At 44.3% G+C, this 18442-nt stretch overlaps 1 protein-coding gene across 2 annotated transcripts in view; it reads left to right on the forward strand.

Annotated features, from left to right (window-relative positions):
* The window catches only part of ANAPC5 (anaphase promoting complex subunit 5), a 27279-nt gene extending 10292 nt beyond the window's left edge, over nt 1-16987 (forward strand). Inside the window, exons 6-17 of one of the 2 annotated variants that reach the window (XM_080940398.1) lie at nt 2834-2935; nt 3632-3822; nt 6757-6838; nt 7384-7473; nt 8976-9157; nt 10194-10329; nt 12430-12504; nt 14070-14191; nt 14407-14514; nt 14586-14733; nt 16275-16437; nt 16715-16987. In XM_080940398.1, the coding sequence (XP_080796524.1) occupies nt 2834-2935; nt 3632-3822; nt 6757-6838; nt 7384-7473; nt 8976-9157; nt 10194-10329; nt 12430-12504; nt 14070-14191; nt 14407-14514; nt 14586-14733; nt 16275-16437; nt 16715-16926 (1611 nt within the window). In that variant the 3' untranslated portion in view covers nt 16927-16987. The remainder of the gene's footprint in view (nt 1-2833; nt 2936-3631; nt 3823-6756; nt 6839-7383; nt 7474-8975; nt 9158-10193; nt 10330-12429; nt 12505-14069; nt 14192-14406; nt 14515-14585; nt 14734-16274; nt 16438-16714) is intronic. The other variant, XM_080940399.1, reaches the window with a different exon arrangement.
* Nucleotides 16988-18442: the final 1455 nt, after the last annotated feature.

The following is an 18442-nucleotide window of genomic DNA, read 5'->3' on the forward strand; positions in this document are numbered from 1 at the left end:
CAGGGGGCCTGGGCTGGGCTCTCAACACCCACTGGGTGGCTCTAACTTTCTCCAGTTTCAGGAGATCCAGTGCCACCTTCTGGCTTCTGTGGGCACTGCACACGTGTACAGAAATACCTATAAACAAAATACCCATATGCATAGAATTAAATTAGTATTTTTTAAAGGAACGGAAAAAATACTATTACTAATATGGTGTGTGTGTGAATGTTTTGCCTTATGTGAACTTCATGTATGCAGTGCCTATAAAGCTGTCAGTGCTCTTAACCTCTGAACTTCATTTCCCCTCCCCCACCATATTTGTACCTGCAGTCCCCCAAGATAGGGTCTCACTGTGTATGTCAGGCAGGCCTGGAACATTCTTTAGACCAAGCTGGACGCACACTAAAGGGACTCCACAGCCTGAGTGCTGTGGCCACAGGCTGTGCTGCTTGCCCTTAGCTGTTCTGTGTTTTCTCCAGACAGTGTTTGTCTCTGTAGCCCTGGCTGTCCAGGAACTCACTGTAGACCAGGCTACATCCAACTCTGCCTCCCAGCTGCTGGGTTTAACTACATGTGCCACCATTGCCCAGCTTCATTTATTTTTTTATCTTTTATTTATGAACATTGGTATGTTGCATACATGTCTGTGTGAGTGTGTCAGATCAGTGTGTTACAGACAGTTGTGAGCTGCCATGTGGCTGCTGGGAATTAACCAGGGTCCTTTGGAAGAGCAGTCAGTGCTTAACCACTGGGCCATCTCTTCACCCTCCTTACTCATTGCTTTTTAAGACAAAGTCTCAATATGTAACCCAGGAACTCTTGATCCTCCTGCAAATGCCTCTCATGCTAAGATTACATGTTAGGCCATTATACCCAGCTTCATATCTGTAATCCTACATGTATGGAAAAGCACACTAGGATGAAATGCCACCTACACCACTCACAACTATACCGGGTCTCATGATACTACTGTCTCTGCACATAGGAAGCTGAGGCAGAAGGACTGAAAAACTGAGGCCAGTTCCTTTCAAGGAAAAAAAATGTACTATTCATAATCTCATAATCTTCTTTCTTCTTTTTTTTTTTTTTTTTTTTTTTTCTTTTCTAAAGATTTGTTTTATATATGGGAATACACTGTAGCTGTCTTCAGACACACAAGAAGGGGGCATCGGATCTCATTACAGATGGTTGTGAGCCACCATGTGGTTTTTAGGAATTGTACTCAGGACCTATACAAGAGCAGTCAGTAGTCTAAACTGCTGGGTCATCATCTCTCCAGCCCCTCATAATCTTATTTCTAATTGACAGTATTACTAACTTCTTAATTTCTTTCCTAGCTATTTCATATCTTTTGGCATTTTTTTTTATAATGAGAAAAAAAATCAGTGGAGTTTTCCTGGGTTACATATTGAGACTGTCTTTAAAGATGAATTAAGATGGAGAGATGGCCTAGTGATTAAAAGCACTGAGGGGGAAAAAATGGAATCTCTGAGTTTGAGGCCAGCATGCTCTACATATTGAAGTCAGCCAGGGGACATAGAGAAACTGTCTCAAAAATCAAAACCAACGAAAGGCCAAGTGCTGGTAGTGCACACCTCCATTCCCAGCACAGGAGGCAGAGGCAGGTGGATCTTTGAGTTTTAGGTCAGCCTGGTCTACAGAGTGAGTTCCAGGACAGCCAGGGCTACACAGAGAAACTTAGTTTTGTTTAAAAAAAAATCAGACAGTGAGTGAGTGAGTAGAGGAGTTGGAGCTACAGAGGAATCGCTACTGTCCTATGATCACGGCCCTCAGATGTCAGATGATAGTGAGTCAGAGCTTAGCATGGGCTGCATAGCATGCTTCCCAAAATAAGAAAGAATGTGCATAGTAAAGCTGTCTACAAAGAGTGGAATGAGGGGCTGGAGAGATGGCTCAGCCGTTAGGAGCACTGCTTGTTCTTCCAGAGGTCCTGAGTTCAATTCCCAGCAACCACATGGTGGCTCACAACCATCTGTCATGGGATCTGATGCCCTCTTTTGATATGTCTGAAGACAGCAACAATAAGCTTATATACATAAAATAAATAAAATCAAAGAAAAAGGCTTAAAAAATAGAATCAATTGTCTATAATCAGTTACGTTTAAAGATTTAATTTGGCTGGGTATGTTTATACACATCTTTCATCCTGGCACTTGGCAGGCAGATGAGGTAGATCTCTTAGCTTGACCTGCTCACAAATTCCCATAAGGGTCCTTCATGATCTGAGTGGTGACTGATTCTGTTCTCATTTGGAGTTAATCTAGTTTTGTTGGTTTTGATTGTTTTCATTGGTGTGTGTGTATTTAAGGCCATTAAAGGGCCTCTTAAAGGTCCCCAGCATTTCTCATTGCTGCCAGCTTAGGAACCAACATGGTCTCTTAGGGAGACATTAAACATCCAAACCATAGCGGCATGCATTATGTAATTGTGATTCTATCCTTGTGAACTAGCCAGGTGCAGGACAGGGCAGGAGATGAGCACATTATCTGTCTGGAGAGCTCACAGTGTTGGGAGTGTTCGGGTGACAGTTTATGTATAGTCTGGCAGGTGCCACAGTGAGGGGGTGCAGGGGATTCATGAGAGCGAGTATGGCCTTTGAGACCTTGCCTAGCCTCTGATAGACAGTGAAGTGTAAATTATAATGTGGGAGCCACCGGGCTTTGCCAGGTCTGGAAGGAGCATGTGGGTGAGGCTTGTATCCATGGGAAGGGAAATGTGCGCTGGTGCGAGCAAGGCCAGTGCTCAGGCCGATGAGGCTGTAGGGAGGCAGTGTCAGTCACTGTCCCCTCTGGGCTGACTGTCTCTTAATGTGCTGTCATTTTCATTCCAGGCTGCTCTGTTGAAGAATGACGAGACCAAAGCCCTCACACCAGCTTCCTTGCAGAAAGAGTTGAACAACCTGTTGAAATTTAATCCTGATTTTGCTGAAGCTGTGAGTTTTGTCCAGAATTTGTGTCTGGGTTTCAAGGAAAAGGACAGTGCTATTCAGTATATCAGAGAGCCACAAAGACTCTAGGTTCTAAAAGAAATCACATTTTTGGCAAGATAGCAGCAGGGCCTAGACTGCAGGGCTCCCCTACCATCCTTGGGCCACAGGCCTGCTACTCTGTTCTCTCAGTTGTCTTGGGTATGGCTTTAGACAGGAGACACGGTAGACTGGTGGATAAAAAGCTGAAAAATTCTTTTCCTTTTTCCCTTTTGCGAGTGTTTTCAAACAAGTTTTTAAATGTCCTCTTAGATCTGTTCCTTTGTGAGCTTCTTAATGTAAATTTCAGATGGTATTTGATTTGACACCAGATTTTATTCATGTCAAAACAGGTCTATTGTGTTTCCCAGTAACAGACGTCCGTGTTAGGAGAGTGCTTTAATTCTGTGGTTCAAAGCAAAAGGACAAGAATTTACTTGGTAGCTAGTTTTAGTTGGACATTTCGAAGAATTAAGTTCTAACTTGTACATGAATCAGGTTCTCATTGATTTCCTGTTCCTTAATACCTCAGCTTGGGAGGGCCGCTACCCTTCGGTATCACTCCTGGGTCCTGATACCGTTCCAAGCCAGTACTTTTTTACTAGAGAAAAGATAAAGCTGCACTATGGCTTTCATGAGACTACTGATTATTTCTTGTTTTAGCATTACCTCAGCTACTTAAACAACCTCCGTGTTCAAGATGTTTTCAGCTCAACACACAGTCTCCTTCATTATTTTGACCGCCTGATTCTCACTGGAGCGGAGGGCAAAAGTAATGGGGAAGAGGGTTATGGCCGGAGCCTGAGATACGCTGCTCTCAACCTGGCTGCCCTGCACTGCCGCTTCGGCCACTAGTAAGTTAATAGACTCCTGTCCATGCGGACGTGGAAGACAAGCATCTCTGTTAACTGAAACTCGTTTTTAAAAATAATCCGTTGCCGGTAGTGGTGCATCCTTTTAATCCCAGTACTCAGGGACAGAAGCACATGCATTTCTGGGTTTGAGGCTAGCCTGGTCTACACAGAGAGTTTCAGGCCAGCCAAGGCTATGTCTCAAAGAACAACAACAACAAAAAAAGATGGCACACGTCTGTAATCCCAGCACTGAGGAGTTGGAGGAAAAAGACAGGTGCCAGCTCAAGGCCAGCCTGGGCTACATAGAAGACTCTGTCATAAAACAAAACATAAAACAAACAATCAGAAAAATCATTTTATTTTTAAAATGCAGAAAAAAACTGATTTGAAATTGTCTAGATGTGAACCTTTTCGGGAATGGAAAATCCTCCTTAGTAGGATGCCCCCTGGAGTCACTATGCAGTATTGCATACTTTAGTGCCTGGGCCTGCTTTGGTTTTGCTTCTAAGAACAATGGGCCATTTAGTGAATTAGGTCATTAGGTCAGGGGTTTACAAAAGGACTTTTGGAGGTAGTGATAGTGCTGCAGAAGCTATTTTCAGTATTATAAAGCTAAGGAAATTGTATCTGCAGGTAGCAGGCTTCACAGACTTTGGGAATTCTGTGTGGTTTTACACAGCCATGATGTGGAACTGGTTGGTTTTGTTATAATATATACCTGGCTTTATTGTCTGTTTTGTTTTGTGGAAAAGACATGAGAACTTGTAGTCAGGAAGGAAAAAAACAATTTGGGCAAGTGTGGACCATCTTCCTGTAGAAATGATTTGTGTAAGAGAGGCTTGGCTTGACAGCACAAGTGGTTGACAAAGCAGGGTGGGAGCTACAGGTTACCAGACATAGTCTAAGAAAAACTCACTGCTGAGCAGAGCCTCAAAAGAGCCTTGTGCTCAAGGCCAGAGCAGGTAATGTGAGATTCCATAATATCATACTATAACTCACTCCCTTTTTGCTCTAATAACCTGCAGATTGGACTTTTTTTTTTTTTAAACTCTTCTTGGGGTTTTATCATTGGATGTTTATAGGACTTTGTGCAGGTTAATTAAGCTTTGCCTTTGAGCAACAGCTACAGCCCCAAAGATCTTTCTTTTTTTTAAAGTGCAGAAGTGAGAACAGGAAGCACTGGTGTGTAGGGCAGAGAACGTAGCTGGTGGTAGAATGGCACAGGCACAGAGTGGAGCTGCAGTGTTGTCCTTAGTGTAGGCCAGGCTGAGAGCCGTGTGAGGGGCTGCCATCGCTGGAAGAAGGAGCATTCTGGTCTTGGTCCATCTGTGTGTGCACGCCCAGTTGCCAAGGTCACAGGTTAGTCCTGTCTGTCATTCGCTGACCTGAGATTGGAAACAGTCATAGGGAAGCCAAGTGGTCTGTGCCCGTGTTTGGAGGAAATAGTCACCTCAGTGAGAAGGTCCCAGGTGGGAGCTTACAGTGTTTGAGCAGTGTGCTCCTGATTCTGCAAGTGAGGATAAATAGAAGGTGATGGTGATCAGCATTCAGTTGTGGAGACCAGGTATGAACGCTTGAGTAGTGAGGAGGCCGTGGCTTCTGTCTTGGGAAGCTAAGTAGGCATCATAGTACATTTCAGAGAGGAATCCAGCTTGCCTCTTGTTCTTCTCAAGCCTTTTTGAGACAGTTTCATGTAGCCCAGTCTGGTCTTTAACTCCTGATCTTCCTGCCAGTTATCAGGAGCACAGACCGATACCACCATGCCAGGCCCCTTTACTGAAAATGTTTGCTTGACTTTCTTAAGTTTCTGCATTGGTTGTCTCCAGTCCTGCAGCACTGTGTGGGTCTCTCAGACTCCCTGAGCCTAGCACTGTGTGGCCATCTGCTGTTTAATGGTGACACTGAGGACCTGTGTATGAAGATGTGCTCCCTGCTCTCAGGCGGCTCACTTGTGTTACATTCTGCTCAGCATGGAAAGCAGTTTGAGAGAAATGCTGAGGCATAGGCAAAGTGGATCCAGCTTCTCTGTTTGAACAAGCAGTTAAGGAAACTGCTTAATTAGAGCTGCACCTGCGAGACTGCTGCTAATGTTGGAAGAACGTTCATTGTTCTTAAGCAAGTGACATCTGAGACTTCTTACACTGAGATTCTTACTCTGAGGCTCTCACACTGAGGCTCTCATGCTGAGGTACCTGCAGATGACATTAGTAAAGCATTCATCTTTTCATTTGCTGTTGGAAAATTGAGAACATAAGGCATGGCCTGTGCTGTTTAGAGGTTTGTGAAGTAGTTTAAGTCCACACAGATAAGTATACAGAAATACAACACACAGTAGTATTTAGTGAAGCATTGCAAAATGGGGTGTTTTCAGAGGTGCTGGTTCAGTAGAGCTGAGAATAGCTGGCTGGACTGCCTTAAAGAGTGGGAAGTTGAGGGAGACTGTTGGTTTTCAGGGGCCAGTTGGCATGTGAGGAGAGAAAAAATGACCAGACATAGGAATCTTCAGAATGCTTCTGAAAACTTTGTTAGTTTAGGTTTATTATTTTAATGATGATAAAGTAGCAGTAGCACATAGTGGGTTGGTTTTTTGTTATTGTTTTGTTTTATACAATGTCAAACATAACTTAATGAAAAATAAACTATTAGTCTTTTCCTTGCTGTCTTGGCATTGGAGAGTTGGAACAAACATTTTAGAAGCAGTAAGGGAAACATTTCCTTTACTAGACATTTCCCCCAGAGGGGCCTGTCTCCGCCTCCACAGTGGATGTTTCCTGCTCCTGGGGTTGGGGTAGCCACAGAGAAAGCAGTCCATAAATAGCTACAGCTGCAGCTAGAGGCCTGCTCATGGACGGAATTCGTGCAAATGACTTCCTGCTACTGACGCTTGCATGTTTGTGATTGTTAATGGGATATTAATGTTTAGTCTGTCATTAGTCAACAGGCAGAGCTCGCCCTGCAGGAGGCAATTAGGATTGCCCAGGAGTCCAACGATCACGTGTGTCTGCAGCACTGTTTGGTGAGGCCATCCTCTGGTCTTGGGATTTGCTCATGGGTAGAGTTGGCCTCCCGAAGGCCCAGATTCAGTCAGGCTGCTTTGCAGTGGGATCAGAGGGCCTTAGCAGTGAGGGGAAACTATGTAGGTGGACTCAAGGACTCACAGAGGGCCCCATAGTCATAGATCTTTCTTAATTTGTGACATTTGTTCTGCTTTGAACACTTTATATAACTTGACATGAGAAAAAGAGTTAAGAGTTGCATTGATGTTGGTATTCGTGAGACAATGTTCTATACTAGTAACTTGATGACAGATTGAATGGGAGCTTTATGCTTCCTTCTGACAGGCCTATCACTCAGGGCTGTCAGAGAGAGTGAATCAATAGCGTGTTTATCTCAGTCTAGCTTTGATAAAGGTTTTGATATGCCCAACAAGTCTCACAATGCATAACACAGTATTGTAGAGGGTTTACCTGGTCACTTTAAAATCCTTTCTTACATCGATGTTTCACTGGAGATCTGCCATTGCCGTTGTTATGACGCATTTTGATGGTTATCTCTTGCCAGAGCTGGCTTTATGTGCTGGGGCAGAAGAGAGCCGATAGCTATGTTCTGCTGGAGCACTCTGTGAAGAAAGCAGTACATTTTGGGTTACCGGTAAGGCTCATCTTTCTGTGAGATTGTTAAAATTAGTGGTGTTGAGCCTTTGTCTCCTCTTCGGCCCACCTTTGTCATGAACCAGCGAGACTTACAGTGGGTATTCCTGCACATGGTCTCGTTGTTTTCTGACTTTAATTATTAATCACACCACTAAATTCTGTTGGGTAGGTTTCTCTCTATTCCAATAACATCTGTGAGAGCTCCACTTATCGACTTGATAAGAGATCTTTGTTTAGTTTTAGTTTATTAAGCAACAGTTAGTACATTTGCACTTAGAAAATTTGTAGAAAAGGCTTTTTCCTTCTTTTCTAGTGTGGGTATAGAACTCATCACCTCATACTTGCTAGGCCAATGCTCTGCCACTGAGGTGCATCCCCAGACCTGGAACGCTTAATTTAAACCAGGGATTGGCAAACTACAGCTTGTGTTTTAAATCTGGTGTTCTGTCAGCCTGTGTATGGCTGTTGAGCCAAGAAACGTTTACATGTTTGGGTGGATGGGGCAGGAGAACAGCCCCAACTAAGCGGAGACTGAGTGTAGCCTGCAACATGGAATCTGCTCTGACCCTGCTAGAAAGTTTGCTGATCCTTGTTTTAAACAGTAGGCCTGCTGGGAAGACCTGTTTTTCTCATTCTGCATGACAAGAAAGGGCTCAGTTGTTACCTTGGTGACACAGGGACCTTGCAAAGGGCATGGTCTGTGTGCAGAAAGTAGGAATGGCCTTGGGGTCTATACTGCTATTGGAAGAACTACAGCATTCTATCTCAGCTGAATTATTCTGCTGAATCCGTGACCATAGACCGTAAGACTGCTTACACCGCGTTCTCAGGAAGTTTGCAGCAAAATTGAGAACAACTTAATGTACATACTTGTTCAATCTGTGCATTACCTGTGTGCTTTCTTCTGGGAAAGGAAAAATACATGGACCGAATTGAAGTGGCTCTTTACAGACTGCTTAAACAAACTCTGGTTATGGATTTAAACCGCTTTTTTGAGATGAGCTTTTTGCTCTTGAGGAGAATTCCAGAAGCTAAGAAGATAACTTGTTGCTCATGACAGGCATCCTTTTTTTTTTTTTAAATCTCCTGTTATCTGATGTGCCCAGCACTGTTTGCTCTATTATCTCATTGTAATCCTTACCACGATTCTCTATGATAGGTTTGATGCCCATTTTACAGATGAGGAAGCTGAGGCTTAGCTAAGAAGCTAAGTGACTGGCCCTAAGTCACACAGTAAGTAGCAGAGGCAGTGTCTTAAGTCCAGGTTACCAAATGCTGAAGCCCTGGCTCTTTGCCATGTGCCCTCTGCTTCTCTTCCAAGCCCTAGAGTTTCAGGAACACATCTCTCATGGGTCAGGGCTAAGGTCAGGTTGTAGGTTCTTTAAGTAGAGCTGTCACTGTGCATGTGCTGAAATGTGAAATCCACCACATTTCTGAAGAGCAAAACAAATTCTGTCATGTAATCTCTATCTTGGGTCGTGGGTATATCTGTCCCCTTAGTACCTCGCCTCCCTGGGAATACAGTCCCTTGTTCAACAGAGAGCTTTTGCTGGGAAGACGGCCAACAAACTGATGGATGCCCTAAAGGACTCTGACCTCCTGCACTGGAAACACAGCCTGTCTGAACTTATCGATATCAGCATTGCACAGAAAACGGCCATCTGGAGGCTGTACGGCCGCAGGTAGGTCTCCAGGCAGACTGCCAGAGCCACGGAGGTGTGAAGCCTTTAGAGAGATAAGCAGGAGCTATCAAAATGGTCCTGTGCAAGTTTGTCCCCCTTTGGAATGTGTTCACCGAGGGGATTAGAGAAAATGCTTCGTCATCTGGTGACATTTTGTAGTCTGCATGAACTTGACAAAGTCTTCCCCACGTAGATGGTTTACTCTTCCCGGCTACTCTGTGTATAACCATCTGGTGGGTGCTCATCTGGCTCACACATTTGATTTCAAGATCATGAGTGTACTTAACCAGTGGCCAGCTGGGACTCAAACCTAGATCACCTGACCCTGAGCTGAGAGCTCCTCTTCCTCTTCGCATGCTGCATGGCCTCCTTGTGCAAGTCCAGCACCCCTCCCCACAGCTGCTTGTGTAGACAAGGTTGCTCCTCTGTTGAGATATCTCTGGATATCTGCAGCCATTCTGTTTTCCACTCAGCCACCTATAGTTTGGAAGTAAACTTCTGAACTAGACCTTCCCCTGGAGCCCTGTCTCAATCTCACACATCCCCTAGACAGCCTGCTGTTTCTAGGAATTCCGTAATGAAGGAAGCGCCTCTTTACCAGTCTTGTTTTTGTATTTCAGATAATTTTTTGGCACGGTGTGCTCTGAAACAGCTGCCGACACTGGCCACTGCCTGCATTGCCAGAGCAGCCGGTGCCAGGATGGCACCGGGTCTGAATTTACCCGTGAAACCTAATTAGCATCCTGTGACCTCAGGGAACATCAAGGGTGGGGAGGAGGGGGTGGGGATCTGGGTGCCAAGTGCTCCCAGTTACGTTGACCTACTCTACACTTCCTTGGTGCCTGCATACCCAGGGTGCCTCTGCTCTCCTCGGCCTGAGGGCAGGAGAGCTGGCATGGGGAGGAGTTGCTTCCACACGTCCAGAGCCGCAAGGGTTAATTTTCTTGCCTCTCCACTGAGGATAACTGTAGGGTATGGCTCAGGGGCAGCCTGGGTCTGCTGCCTAAAGAGAAACCTGTCCCCTCTCCTCACCCAGCACCATGGCACTGCAACAAGCCCAGATGTTGCTGAGCATGAACAGCCTGGAGTCGCTGAATGCGGGCGTGCAGCAGAACAATACTGAGTCCTTTGCAGTCGCTCTCTGCCATCTTGCAGAGCTACATGCAGAGCAGGTGGGTTGGTTGTGTGTGTGTTTGTGCTCTGTTGCTATGGCAAAATTCCTTCGGAAACCAAAGGAAGTCTGTATGTCATAGCAGTGCATGTGGTAGCAGAGATCTGTTCTCTCATGGTCCCAGTATGGCTTCCAAGGGTGTGCCCCAAATGTTAATTAAAAGATATAGTCTAGGTGGCCTGACTAGTGTGCTTCTAGGGTGCTGGCGATGATGCCATTTCCTTCCTCTAGTGCTTGAGCAAAGCACTGGGTAATTGTCCATGGGTCTGGTTGGTGCAGGTTGCTGAAGAATGAAATCCTCCATGGTGATAGTCTAAATATGTCACGTTGGTCAAATGCAGAGTATTTTGATGTCATCGAAGGGAACATGAGGTTGTCTACTGGTTTTTAAGAAGTGGAATAGGTTGGGCATAGTGCTGTACACTTTTTATCTCAGCACTCTGTAAGCAGAGACAGGACGAGGCCAGCCTGGTCTACATAGTGAGTTCCCAGACAGGGCTGTCCTGGCGGGAGAGACACTGAAGTAAACACAGAAGTAAAGGAGAGATGGCAATTTAATGTAGCAGAGATGTTTGTGTGTCTGGAGAGGAGTTTGACAATCCAGGCAGAACAGTGATAATGAATGTTGCTCGCGTAGGTCTGCCAGGCCTGTGCTTGGTGCTTAGTATGTGTTATCTTACAGAATCCCCATGAGCTCAGTGTATTTTATTCTTATTTCATAGAACAAGAATCTGAGGTCCAGGGATTTTAAGTGTCTCTTCACTAGTACATGTCAGTTCTGTTTCCAGCTCATGTCCAGTTGATTCCAAAGGACAGTGGGAAGTGGGTGTGACCTTGGCTTTCATCCCCTGACTGCATGATAAATTAGGTCCCATATAGCTGTTCTCTTCATAGGAGGCTTAAGTCCTGATGCTGCCTCAGAGTTCCCTTAGCTCAAAGGTCAATGTTTCAGCCAGTAAATTAAGCAAAAGTTTTCAAGACTTAAAAATTACCTTTCATTTTTCTGCCTGTGAGGAAACAGCTGGGCACATAGGTATGCAGAGCTGTAAACCCAAGACAGCCAGTGCATATATAAAGTGCAGTTAGCTAGAAACAACCAGAATATGTATCTTCTGTTTCCTGACTCCCGGCAGGTTATTTTGATGTATCAATTTATCTACCTAATAAAGTATGCTAATATAGTTATATTATTTCTGGAAAAGTCAAATCACTCAAATATTTATTTTACCTGATGAGATGGAGCACACCTCTGATCCCAGCACTTAGGATGGGGAGAGGTTGACAGATGCAGGGATGATTTCTGTTAGATTAAGGCCAGCCTCCATACTAACTAAGTTCCAGGCCAATCCAGGGTATGTAGTGAGAGCCTGTCAAAAAAAAAAAAAGAAAAAAAACAAAAAACAAAAACAAAACTCCACAGTTTATAGAATTTTAATCATGCAGTCAGTATTGTACGTGTTTTACAAAAAAAAATAATATGTATAGCTATTTTTGGAACTTCAATACTTTATACTTACGAGTATAAAAGAGGCTTTAGGAGATGTGTCAGACATATCTGAGATTCTCTTTGAGGGGGGCTTACAAGTAACTGCGCTTTTGTTCTTTTCTTTTGTTTAGATGAGTATTACTGTGTAAGAGCTCACAGGGTAAAATAAAACAGGTTGACTTTTAACTCCCAACAGTTGTCTTGTCTCAGCCTCCCAAATGCTGACTTGCAGCCCTGAGCCACCAGACCTGCTGTAATTTGGTCTTATTTACGTTTCTTATTTCCTCCTAGAAAGAACTTTGCTTATCTATATGATTCAGAACAGTTTTTCAGCCAGGCATGGCAGCGTGCACCTGTAGTCACAGCACATGGGAGGTGGAGGCAGAAGGAACAGGGGAGTTCACAGCCAGACTTAACTATGTCTTGCCTTAACATGAAAAAAGATTTTTAAAACTATATGAAACTCATTAGGACCTATAGGAAAAAAAAATGCCCACTGAAACATTCAGTTCCCTGTGCCTATTCTAGCTCACTAACAAAGAACAGGTAGGTTGTGTGTGAGTGGGTGTATCCTCAGTGCTGGTATGCCAATCAGATCATGACTTTCCGTTCTAGGGCTGTTTCGCTGCTGCTGGTGAAGTATTAAAGCACTTGAAGGAACGATTTCCACCCAACAGTCAGCATGCCCAGGTAACCTGCCTTTCTCACGCTGACAGATTTATTTATGAAAAGAATGCAAAGGATTAGACATGTTCAAATGTATCACAAGATAGCTCTAGACTCCGTCTGAGGGTGGCATTGAACTTCTAATGCTTATGCCTGCCCCTCCCGAGTGCTGGGATTGTAGTCATGTGGTGACATGCTTGTGCTGTGCTCTCGATGAAACCCGGGCTTCATGCACCCCGGGAGCATTTTCCTATTTGAGATACATCCCTAGCTCTGAAGTGGGACACTTTAGATTATTCCCTCAGAAAAACATTAAGCTACAAAGGAAGCTGATGGTCTGGGTGTGCGGTTTAATGTTAGAGTATCCGCCAAGCACCCACAAAGTCCTAGTTCCATCCCTAGCACTGCAGAGAAGTGGGGTGGAAAGGCTGCATACAGGTGATGCTGTTTCTCTGTACTAAGCTTATGTGGTAAACGGGGCTAGCAGGATGATGGCTCGGTGCTAAAGAGCATATACTGTCCTCCACAGGACCAGTTTGGGTTCCAGCACACCTATCAGCTAGCTCACAGTCCTGTAGCTATAGCTCCAGGGGACCTGATGGCCTTTTCAGTACTCTGTAGACACCTGCAACCACATACAGACACGAATAAACTAAAATTAAACAAGAAATGGGAGGGACTGGATATTTTCTCACACTTTCAATGGGAGGCAGAGCCAGCCTGATATGCATGAGTTCCATCCCAGCCAGAAATACATATTCCTGTCTTAAAAACCAAACAAACCCAAATGGCTCAAGCTAGGGATGTGCCTCAGTTGGTAGAGTGCTTGCCCAACAAGCATAAAGCCTGAGTTCTATCCCCAGCACCACATAAATTGGGTGTGGTAGTGGTTGCCTATAATCCCAGGATTCAGAATGGATGATCCAAAGTTCAAAATCATATCTGGGGATATAAATTTAGCAAGATCCACAGGTCCTGAGTTTAATTCTCAGTAACACACACACAAATACACAGATCCACCTGACTCTGCCTACCAACCACTACCTGGCAAAAATAAATCTTTTGGAAGTTCAAAATTATACTGGACTGTGTAGAACATTTGAGACCAGCCTGCGATACCTGAGACCCTGTCTCAAAATTTGAAACCAAACCCAGCCTTATTCTGTATATTGTTTAAGGATGAATATTATAAAAGTTTAGGAAACATAAAATGGGAATGGCAGACAACAAATTGAATGCTTAGTATGGAATATAGGAGGGAAATGGAATTTGGTTAGAATGACAGGAGTATCTAAGACCATCAGGGTAAAGCGCAGTGTAGCTGAAAGGTGGACATGGAGCTGCTTTGTGTTGTGTGTTTGTTCTTCACAACGGCCTTGAACCCTTCTTGATCCTTCTGCCTCAGTTTTTCAAGTTGCTGGAATTATAAATGTTTGTCTCCACCAAATGTAGGCTTCTCTTTGCTTTTTAAAAATTGCTTGTAACATTAAATAAATCAATAAATAACCTCAAACACATGTATGTGAATTATTAGGATGCTTATAACAATAATGTGAATATTTTTCTTTTTGTATTTAATTTTTTTTTAGTTATGGATGCTGTGTGATCAAAAAATACAGTTTGACAGAGCAATGAATGATGGCAAATTCCATCTGGCTGATTCACTCGTTACAGGAATCACAGCACTTAATGGCATAGAAGGTGTATACAGGTAAGAGACCTGGAAAGCTGTGGCCACAAAACAGGACACTTGCACAATCCCAGCACTTAGGAGGAGGAAGAGACTGGTACCCTCCCCCTCCTCTTCCTCCTCCTTCTTTTTCTTCCTTTTCTCCCCTTTAGAAGTTAGTAGTCCTGCTGAGGAGATAGATCTTTGTTCTCAAATGGTTATAGCTGAAATCATCACTGTCCGTTTGATTGTTTCAGAAAAGCAGTGGTACTGCAGGCTCAGAACCAGATGACAGAGGCACACAGACTTCTGCAGAAGCTGCTGACATACTGTCAAAAGTTGAAGAACACAGAAATGGTCATCAGGTAAGCAGTCTCTCGGGCGTCCCATGGGGACTGGAAGATGCGTCTTCTCACCCCCCCTCTCCTCTGCTCAGCGTCCTCCTGTCTGTGGCTGAGCTGTACTGGCGATCTTCCTCCCCGACCATCGCGATGCCTGTGCTCCTGGAAGCTCTGGCCCTCTCCAAAGAATACCGACTACAGTACTTGGCCTCTGAAACTGTGCTCAACTTGGCTTATGCCCAGGTAACCCAGTGTGATTTTTTTTTTTTCCTCCCTGTGGGGGACTGTGGGGTTGAGGGTGTGTTATGTTTATGGGGTTCATGTGTGTGTGCATATGGTTGCCAGAGTCAGCCTTGGCTATTATTCCTTGGAGACTGTCCACCTTATTTTGAGTTTCTCTCTGTATGTTTGTATGTATGTATAAATACACACATGTACACATATGTACGTTTATTTATACACACACACACACAGTCTCTACTGGGACCTTGTACTTGTCATTAGGCTAGACTGGCTAACCATTCTAACCATTGAGCCCCAGAGATCCCCATGTGTCTTGCTTTCCCACCATTGTAATTACAGGTACGTGTCACTGTGTCCAGCTCTTTATGTGCTTGCTTGGGAATCAAACTGAGGTCCTCTGGTTTGCACGGCAGGGATTTTAACAACTGAACCATCTTGTCAGACCTCAAGCATCTGCTTCCCAAGTGCTGAAGTTACAGACAGTCCTACCACATCTTATAGGCTTTTTATGTGGTTCTAGGGCTGTGAACCTCTGGCCTTGTGTGGCAAACACTTGATCCATTGAGCCATCTTCTCAGCTTTCTCATATGCAAATTTTTGTCTGAATACCTGTTTTCAGTTTTCTTAGACATCTAAGAATGGAATTGTTGAATCATAAGATAACTTTAATTTCTTTTAGGAACTGCTTAACTATTTTTGGCAGAAATGGTACAAAATGGGTTCATAGTGGACTCGTCATCTTTGTGTTCTGAGCAATAACGTATTAAGGTTTCCAATTTACCCAGAATTGTCTCAACTAAGAATTTGCCAGCTCTCTGGGATTTTGCAATTTTCATTTCTATGCTGTATGTTTGTGAAATGGTAGCTCATTGTAGTTTTGGTACTCAGGCCTTGTGACCACTGATTTTGAGCATCCTTATTTGTTTATGTGGGTATGTGCATATGAATGCATGTTCCCTTGGTTCAGAAGAGGGGTTTGGATCACTTGGACCTGGGGTGGTTAGCTGCCCCAGGTGGGTGCTGGGAACTGAACTCAGGTTCTTTATAACCTTTTCATGACTGAGCCATCTCTTTAGCCCTCTTCCATCATTTCTAATTTTTATCGTTCATTTGTTTTTTATCTGGTTATGTAGCCCAGACTGGCCTATACTTGGGATCTTGCCTTTGCATCCTAAGTGTTAGGGTTATAGGCTATTTGTGCCACAAAATCTGGCTTTCTTCACCCCACTTTGAGACAGGGTCTTCCTATCTACCATGGGCTACCTGGGGACTAACTATATATATCAGGCTGGCCTCAAACTTGGAGCTGTCCTCCAGCCTTTGCTCTGCAGTGCCAAGATAACAGACGTTCATCACCAAAGCTGGCGTGGCTGTGTGTAATTTTGATGGAAATCATAGTGCTGTGTGCACATGTTCTCTGGGAATGTGTTGTGCAGGATGAGATAGCCTGTGCCATGGAGAAAAATACCTGGAACACAAGCCCATCTTGGTAATGGGCACAGGACATGCGTGTGTACAATGATCTGCTGTTTCTTTTTTAGCTCATACTTGGAATCCCAGAACAGGCCCTAACCCTTCTCCACATGGCTATTGAGCCCATCCTAGCCGATGGGGCTATCCTGGACAAAGGCCGTGCCATGTTCTTAGTGTCCAAGTGCCAAGTGGCTTCAGCAGCTTCCTATGACCCGGTGAAGAAAGCAGAAGGTAGGCGCTCTGTAGAGTGTCAGGCCTGCCTGTCAATTGCATTTGCCTGCCGAATCTCACCAGCCCCAGCATTCTCATTTTAGTTTTAATTTTTAAAACAAAAAGAAGTGAGACAAAACTTTCCATAGTATGGTGGGTGGGCTTTTTCTTCCTCTTCATATTTTAAGAGCGGAGAATTTAAGACTATCTAATGTATGGTATATGTTGAGTTCTAGACAGCAAGTTTTGAAAACTGAAATGTTAAGTGTTGATTTCCTTCTTCTACCCCCTTTGTCAGCTCTGGAAGCTGCCATTCAGAACCTCAGTGAAGCCAAGAACTACTTTGCAAAAGTCGACTGTAGAGAGCGCATCAGGGATGTTGCTTATTTCCAGGCCAGGCTGTACCACATCCTTGGCAAGACCCAGGAGAGGAACCATTGTGCCATGATCTTCCGGCAGCTGCACCAGGAGTTGCCTTCCCATGGGGTGCCCCTGATTAACCATCTCTAGAAAAGACTCCCTGCTTGACTGGGTCAATACATGCTGTCTTGTCAATAAACTGTTCTCATCAGTTTGTCTAAGGTGTTTTTTTGTTTTGTTTTCTGGGTTGAATTGTCAGCATCTTTGTTAAGAACTGTATCTGGCTGGAGAGATGGCTCAGAGGTTAAGAGCACTGACTGCTCTTCCAGAGGTCCTGAGTTCAATTCCCAGCAACCGCATGGTGGCTCACAACCATCTGTAATGGGATCTGATGCCCTCTTCTGGTGTGTCTGAAGACAGTGACAGTGTACTCATATACATAAAATAAATAATTCTTTAAAGAAAAAAAGAACTGTATCTGGAGGCTAGAGAGATGGCTCAGCAGTTAAGAGCTCTAACTGTTCTTCCAAAGGACCTGGGTTCAATTCCTAGCACCCTCATGGCAGCTCACAACTGTCTGTAACTCCTGTTCCAGGGAGTCTAACACCCACACATAGACACAAGCCATCGAAATGAACATAAAATTAAGATGAATTATTTTTAAAAGCTCCTGTGTACCCTCTTAAATCTGCTTACAGGGGATTGGTGACTCCGGCCTTTAATCCCAGCACTTGGAGGTAGAGGCAGGCTGCTCTCTTCAAGGCCTGCCAGTACTACCCAGTGAGATCCCATTTCAAAAGAGAGAGTTGGGGAGATGGCAAGTGTGAGGACCAGAGTTTGCATTTCCAGATCCTACATAAAAGTGAGGGAGACACTTTACTGCTGACTACTACCCCAGCTGCCTAGCAAGAGTAGCAAAATCGGTGGGCTCCAGAGACTCAGTCCTAAGTGAAGGGTGATGGAGGATACCTAGCTTCTGTCTCTGCCTCCCATCTCCCAAAGTGAGCACCCAGGCACATGAGCCCCTCATACATGTGTTCCCTAAAACTACATTTAAAAAACTGTCATCAGGTAAAGGAGTCTCACAGATCAGACATCCCAACTTCCAACCCCCTGCACCCATATAAAAGATGGGAGAAAATCGACTCCACATATTGTCCTCTAACTGCTGTGCACATGGTCATATGCTGTGACACATGGCAGTCACACCCCTAATAAAAGGTTTACTGTGTGAGTTTGGTTTTTCAGTACTTAGGATCCAACCTAGGCCACTGAGCTATTATAGTACACACACACACACACACACACACACACACACACCTTCACAGGCCTTTGGTTCACTTCTGTAGCTTGCCCTGCTGTCGCTGAGCCAGTCCTCACAGCACGTTACTGGAGATAGATAAGAAGGTATCTTTATTTTGTGGTATTAACACTAATAGCACATGATTTTTCCGTTGTTTTTGTTGTCTTGTGCATGCAAGTACTTTTCTATACGTAAACTCGAAGGTGATTATAAGGAAAAGAAGATGCCCTGGAGGGGTCTAGAAGCTCTCTTAAACATATCTCAACCTGGCAGTTTAACAGTTGTCACTGTGTGTTCATGAATTCCTTCCCCTGCGCATAGGCAAATGCCTCGTTCCAAGGCCAAAAGCAGCCTACATAGGAA

Source organism: Micromys minutus, assembly GCF_963924665.1.
Source record: "Micromys minutus genome assembly, chromosome: 29".
NCBI classification, from domain to species: domain Eukaryota; kingdom Metazoa; phylum Chordata; class Mammalia; order Rodentia; family Muridae; genus Micromys; species Micromys minutus.